This window comes from Chaetura pelagica, unplaced genomic scaffold (assembly GCF_000747805.2).
Source record: "Chaetura pelagica isolate M959 unplaced genomic scaffold, ChaPel_1.0 scaffold420, whole genome shotgun sequence".
Classification (NCBI taxonomy): Eukaryota; Metazoa; Chordata; class Aves; order Apodiformes; family Apodidae; genus Chaetura; species Chaetura pelagica.
The window spans coordinates 1,166,158-1,173,712 of NW_009951919.1; the positions used below are offsets into that span (position 1 = coordinate 1,166,158).

Here is a 7,555-nt window from a genome sequence, read left to right on the forward strand (position 1 = left end):
CCCACACCACAGTATCTGTGTGTGGGAATTTGGGGTTTGGGCTTGGTGGAACACAGGGTTGGTGTGAGGAGATAGGAAGTGGGAATGTGGGGAGCATGTAGCAAAGTGTATGATAATGCTTCTGTTCCTCATAAATTGTCAAAGTTAATAAGTGAAACACTAGAAACAGAAGACTTTACATTTTATTATTAGCAAAAATTTAATTTTTGGCTTATTTTCCACAAACTGCTGCTGCACTGAAAAAGGGGACTGTTAAGCTAGAATGCTAACAAGTCCAGAGAAAACCTCAGGTGGATGTTGTGAAGTGGAGGTGACCCTCTTCTTTCCTAGAGCACAGAATAAATGTCACCGCAGGTGACTGTGGTGGACAGACTCCAGATACACTGAACTGATGTCATTGCAGTGCAAAAGGAACACATGGATTCTGATTCAGAAGACCAGATGAGGTTGTTAATGCCTGAACCTCAGATTCCCGTGGAAAGAACTCTGGCCCTCATCAAACCAGATGCTGTTGACAAAGAAGAAGAAATAGAGAATCTCATTCTCCAAGCAGGATTCATGATCCTTCAGGTAACAGACTGTTTTCCAGAGAAAACAGTGTGCTTTATAAGTCAGAACAATATTTTTAATAACTTTCATCAGTCAAACCAATAACTAAAACTAAAAGCTAGTGTGTCCAAAAATCACTTTGCATTTTTCATATGTCATCAACACTGCTGCCAGGGCTACACTTGGTGCATGGGATGGAACAGAACAGACCCAACCATGCTGCTTTCTACAGGAAAACACAGACTTTGTTAATAAACTCGGATTTAGAAAACATATGTAGCAGATACGTGGACTTTCCAAAGTAACTCTCTGGAGAGTGTATCTTTTCTGGTATAGAGGGTTTCACAAAGCAGGTGTTTGCCAAGTGGATGCGTAGAGAATTAATGTAATTAGTTGGCTGGCCAGTTGTGGTCTGACCTATTTTTCCTTTCCAGTGTTTTTAATGTAAAAGGGCTTTATGGGTATTTAAAGGCATTACAAATGGTTCATCCAAACGGACCTTAACAAGCTTTTCCTTTAACGTTTTGAACCTGATGTGGTGGCCATGGTGCCTTGAGACCCTGTGCTGCTGGGAAGGGCTCTAGAATGCGATTAAGAAACCAAAAAATTGATGTTAGCTTATAAATATATGGTCAGTTTTGGGGCTGTTGACACACTCGTTCTGTAAGAGCATTTGATGCAAGGTCAGACTCTGGGAACGAAAGCAGGAGCGCTGTAAGCGAGGGGTGCGTCAGGCTCTTCGGCACGGGGCCAGCAGCGCTGCTCTGTGCCGGGCAGGAGGTTTTTCTCTGGTTTTTAGCTGTTATTTCTGGCAGGACCGGGATAAGGTGGAGTCCCCGCCCCGGGGTCCCGGAGGGCGGCGGCGCCTCCGCCCCGAGCGGCCACTGGGGGGCGCTGCGGCCTCGCGCCCGGCGGGCCGGGGGGCGCGGCCTGAGCATCATCCCCCTGAACATCATCCCTGGGCATCATCCCCCTGAGCATCATCCCTGGGCATCATCCCCCTGAGCATCATCCCCCTGAACATCATCCCTGGGCATCATCCCCCTGAGCATCATCATCCCCTTCATCCTCATCCTCCCGTTCACGATTTAAATTTTCTCCTCTCAAACTGTAATCATTTTTGTTGTTCTCCTAAGCGCCCCTTTCCCACATTTGTTCTTTTTTTTTTTTTTTACTTCTCTCCCTCCCTTACCTTTCTGGTTGTTTGATTTCTACGGGATGTGTCAGGAGACGAGGTCAATCAGATCTTTATAATTTATTTATTTATTAAAGACAAGATGTTTAACAGCACCTTCTGATCTCTCCAGTGACTTTTGGCGCTGAAGTTATTAGGAGTCTGAATTTGTGGTACTCTATTACTTGAGTTTGGGCTCAAATAATGCCCTTCACAGATTTTCTTCTCTATGACTACCCCGTGCCTTCTGATAACCTTCCAGATTTGTCCTAATCCTGGGCACCTGCAGGTTAGGCAACTCTTGTGAGAATCATAAAGCATGAGTACTGAATGAAAAATAGAACAATTGCATAATTAACAGTGTGGGCTGAAGAGAAAATGGTTTAAAAGTAGAAAATTATGCTGGAGCAGCTGAGTGATTAACTCCTGCCCTTGTAACGGTCTTCATTTCTTCTTGCCTTGACTGCACTTGAAGTCATCCAGAAGTTTTAAAGTGCTGTAATTTGTGTAGGCTAAAATCTCTTACTCAAATGGCCTGTTTGTCTGCTTAATTAACTTGGAAAACTCTTGCTCTTTGTTACTCACTATCTCAAAGAGGATCAGATCTGGGGAATCAGATTAGTCTGGAACAGTTACTCTGTGTCTGTTTTCCTGCACTTGAGGATCTGACTGCACCAGAGGGCTGGATCCCATCTGAGGCAGAAATATTAATTTGCCAAGTTTTTTTTCATTTTTTTTTCTTTTACACTTTATAGAAACGGAAGCTCCAATTAAGCCCAGAGCAAAGCAGCAACTTTTATGCAGACAAATATGGAAAAGTGTTTTTTCCTAATTTAATAGCCTATATGAGCTCTGGACCTTCAGTTGCCATGGTTCTTGCCCGATATTGTGCAGTCTCATACTGGAAGGAGTTGCTTGGACCATCAGACAGCTTCAGAGCTCAGAGAACTCACCCTCACAGGTAACCTTGGTGAAGTCACTAGGATTTTGTCTTTCTCTTCGTTGAGACCAGAATTTATCTCCTTTTTCTTTTTTTTTTTTTTCCTTTTACAATAGTGATACACATTTGGAGTGTTAAATTTTGTGTAATACACCTTTTCACCTTTTGTTTTTTAGTATGTAAAGTTCAGCCATTTTATGGAGTGCATGAACATAAATTTTAGGTAGCTCTTTACATTGTTTAAAAACAAAATCAAGCCAGTGCTGTGTTAATTAGTCCACATATATTGCTTTTGTACAATGTCAGACTGTAGAGACCTGGAAGGGATTTGCAGTTGCCAACCAAGCAGCTCTTTCTCTTGTCTTTTAGCTTACGAGCAATCTATGGGACTGATGATCTGAGGAATGCACTTCATGGCAGCCCCAACATTTTCTCTGCAGAAAGAGAAATTCGATTCATGTTTCCAGAAGGTAAAATGGTGCAAATAATACAGTACCAGTCTTTGGGAGGGTAGTGTCCTTCCCAGTTACTACTTGTCTCTGTCCAGGTTCTAGATATAATTGGATTTAGAAGGCATTGGGTTTGTTCTCTAGATGAAAATATGTTTCTTTATGTATAAATTGATATTTCCTATTACAAGTGACACACACCTACATGTATCTGAAGAGACATTATAGTTAGAGGGACTGCTCCTACTTTTCAAAGGCTGCAGCAAGGAAAGGTAATAAATTAGAGGAAATGGGAAGCTATTACAGTCCAGGATGCCTTTCTGGCAGTGTCAGACCCAGGTCTGCTGATGGCTTGAGAACACTGACTCTCTTCTTGGGCTCAGACTTAGAGCCTGTCTGTCTGAGCCTAGAGCTCAGACTCAGAATTCCTGTTCAAGAGCAGCTGGATGCTCTCCAGATAGTGCAATTCCAAAGTCAAGTGCCAGAGAAATGGGCCATAGACCCTGGAAAAGCTGGGAGGTGATCTCATTTGTAATGTAACAGTTGAAAGATGGCTTTGCCCCTAGACAGAAAGATGCAAAGGGAACTCTGCTAGAAAAACTGCTCTGTTTTTGTCAAGTGCATCAGTTTAATAAAAGGTGTTGCACTTTCCTACAACCTTTACCTGTTGTAAGTCATGTCTCTTCTCCTTGTCCCAGTGACAAAGCTGGGCCTAAGGTGGGATTCTTAGGGTCTTCAGAAACTACCTTCAAGCTGCATGGACAGAGTACTTAACACGAGATATATTGTTTCTCTCCTGCCCTGAGTGCATCTCCAAGGATGCACCTTTTCCCCAGATGGTGCCATTTCCTTCCCTTTTGTAATTGTCTGTAATTAGTAAGATGACCTCAGGGATATTGTAAAGGGCTTCAGGTAGTTTCTTTGCAGTTTGTTGTGGGAGAAGCTATAAAAAACATGATGTATTAACTTATTAAGGAAAACAACAGCTCATCTATAAAAAACCTTGGAAAGGTTTGCCCTTTTATATCACTCTACAAACTGCTTTGGTTACTCTTCACAGTGATCTTGGAGCCAATTCCAACTGGACAAAGAGCTCGGGATTACTTGAACCTTTATGTGAAGCCTACATTACTAGCTGGGCTCACTGCCCTGTGCAAGGAGAAGCCAGCAGACCCAATGGTATGTCCAATGTTGCAGTATTTTTGTGATACATTTGCTTTTAATTAATAAAGTCTCTGTATTGGAAAGCTACTTATTTTTAATTAAAGAGCTGTGTTGTTGTAGTTCCCTGCTAATGAGCCAATCAAATAATACGAGCCTTTTAAGATGCTGATTGGGTTTTTTTACAGGTGAAATGGGGGCCTTGATGAAATGAGAGGGTTTTTAGGTGACTTCTATAAAACTCCAACACATAATTATTACAGATGGCTGAAAAGGTAAATGGGTACTAGCATATGTTGTCAAATATAGGTTTTTACTGTATTTACTGTTTCTGAGGTGAGTTTGAGATGAAATAGCTCTCCTGCAATAGGTAGTGAGATGTTAATTACACTTCTAATAGTTACACAATTGAGTAAAATTCTGTTGAGTTCTTAGACTGTCTATGTTTTGTCATTGTTATGTTTATTGAGATTAATCTTATCAATCCTTCTTTAGGATAAGCTGCTATTTTGACTATACAGCATTGATTAGTGTTTATTTGGGTTGCTCCACAGTTCACCAGGAAAATTAATTATTAGTTTGAGTGTAACCCATCTTGAATAGTCACTTCTCAGTGTGATATGAAGTTTGTTATACTTAGCATTCCATAAACTGTCAACAGCCTTTTGAAGTAAGCAAGGATGTGTTAAAAACTTCTTTTTACAAGTGGAGAAATTAAGGCAAAGGGTTAACTTGCCCAAGGCCAGGCCAAGACCTTGGCAGGTGATGTTAAGGCTCACATTCCAGCCTTCCACATTCTTATCTAGGTACAATTTGCTGGAAAACTTATGACTTTCAAAAAGTAATCATATTTTGGTTATAAGTTTTGGTGATTTCAGTGCAGAAGACTGGCAATTTCATTGAATATTACTAGATAAAGTATCTGCAAGTGTTGTTAAGAGTAATATTTCATAGCAGTTTCATGCATGTTGTTACAGCTTCATTCCAGAACAGAGTTGACTGGATTATTTAAAATCTGGTTCAAATGTTCTTATGCATAAACCATGACAGTCATTGCCAGGAAAAACTGTCTTCTGAATGCCAGTGTGAATTGTTCAAAAGCAGTGTAAGCTGTGAAGATATAAAAAAACAGGTAATTTGTGTTTCCATTTTTTCTGGAAGGTCTTAATTTCACAGTTGGAGAGTGGCTGTGTCACAGGTTTCAAGTTATGCTCTTAATATTCCCCTGTACACTTCACAGAGAAGAACAGTGAACTGAAAATGTTTGTTTTCCACAGACCTGGCTGGCTGACTGGCTGATTGAGCACAATCCTAATAAACCTAGGCTACAACATCCAGTCGTGGAGGGAAAGCATCAAGGGTGAGAGCTGAGTGGAAACAATCCCAAGCATTCCAAGTTACAGATACTTGTTCTCATTTTCAGTGTATCTCTTGGCTATGTGATCAATATCTGAAATAAATGTTATCATCATAACTACCTGTGCCTGATACATTAGGATGTTCTAGTAGCTTTTCTATTGACAAAGTGAATGTAGAACCACATGATTAATTTATGGTGTACTTAGGCATTTAGAAAAAGACAAATTTTCAACAAGTGTGATTTAACTTCTATTTTCTCCATTTATCTTGGTTTGGCTGGCTGTGGAGAACAAAGGTATTTACACCAGTGCAGGTTCCCAAGTGAGATACAGTGAGATACTGTTCTTTGTGAAAGAGGGTTGTGTTCAGCACTTCTTTAGCAGACGCAAATTCCATTATGAAGGGAGGTACTTGGGTATAACTTAGGTATCCATCACTGTAGACATATTGCCAACCTTAGAGTTTCAATTGCTGATTACATCACTGAGCTCAGGTCACTCTTGAAGGTGAGTCACATGAGCCTGATGTATTTTGTCAGAATGCAATTTGAAGGACATATTTGAAGGTCTACTGAATGTACCTTTCCCATCCCCGTGGTGAAAGGCACGGTGACTATAAATCAGTTTTCAGTTTCCATTAGAAATCACAAGAAGGTGGATTTAAGATGCTCTTAAATCAGAGCATCTCACCTTAAGGGTGTTTTCTGTGTTCTGCTCTTAGCTGGTTTCTCTTGTTTTCCTTGTATTGTTGTTTATCCTTGAACTTTTATGTCTTCTATTTAAGAATTTCAAGAGAATGGGTAGGTAGCTATGCTGCTCAACAGGCCATGGGTTATTCCCACACTAGTACCTTCTTTAAAGTAGCTGGTCTGTGGTTTGGGGGGGCTTTTTAACTTAAGAGCTGTACTTGCACTGTTAACTTCAAGCTTTGTATGTTATGGTTTGACTGGCTAGGATGGAGAAAGCAATGGCATTTTCACAATTCTGGAATATTAACATGCTTGACTAATGCTAAACAAGCAATTTCATAATTTGTTTCATGAAAAAACATGCTCCCCTAACTTGGGTAATTACTAGAAACATAAGTAATTTGTCTTTAACATTAAGCCTTGTTTAAGCTAAGTGTTTATCTTGGTGGATAAATAATTCTCTGTGGAATGAACCACTATTGCCAGCTCAGAGAACAAACATTTAGAAAACAGTACTGAGACCTGAGAATCCTGGGGATTTTAGCAGAAGAAAAAAACAAAACAAAAAACAACAACAAAAGGAGCCGAAACCCTCAATATGAAGAAAAAAAAGAGAGGTGGTTAGAAATACAGTAAACAGATCTGTTTGCAACTAATTTATTTTGCCTGTAATTAATGTCCCCATACATATCTGGTTGCTCCAATTACAGGACAGTTGTGCTTCATGTTTTCCTGTCAGCTGAAATAAAATCCAGTGAATTCACAAAACATTCTCCTGTATTTTGTTGGTTACTGTGGCATTTGCTTGCTTGTTTTGATATGATACTGGTTGACAATATCTTAAGTTACTGCTGGAGTTTTCAGTTTTGCCTTTGTGACAGACCTGTGCTGTATTGTACCTATAGAGGATCATACCTTCCACAGGGAGTATGTGAGTCCTTACCAGGAGAAAAGGCAAAGGCAGCTGATGTTGCAGAGGTTACCTCTGTAACCCCATGTAAAGCGTCCATCATTCAAGTGTGTGTCTGTCATGGATTTATCCTCCTTCAGCACCTTCAGTTGCTGACTGGTGTTCACCTCCATGCTTCTAAAGGAAAGGTAGAGGGAGAGAAGGTACCTTCATCCCTTGGGTGCCATCCTGACTAGCTGTATCTGCACACCCAGGATGAGTTTCAATCCAGAAAATCTCACAACCGAGTTCTTGAGGAACCTGCATTAATACGTAGGATGTGAGC

At 40.5% G+C, this 7,555-nt stretch overlaps 1 protein-coding gene across 1 annotated transcript; it reads left to right on the forward strand.

Annotated features, from left to right (window-relative positions):
* Window positions 1–441: 441 nt before the first annotated feature.
* Window positions 442–5,637, forward strand: NME5 (NME/NM23 family member 5). The gene is made up of 5 exons (XM_009995638.1): window positions 442–570; window positions 2,479–2,684; window positions 3,033–3,133; window positions 4,173–4,291; window positions 5,551–5,637. Exons 1-5 carry the CDS (start codon window positions 442–444, stop codon window positions 5,635–5,637), a joined length of 642 nt encoding a protein of 213 aa, XP_009993940.1.
* Window positions 5,638–7,555: the final 1,918 nt, after the last annotated feature.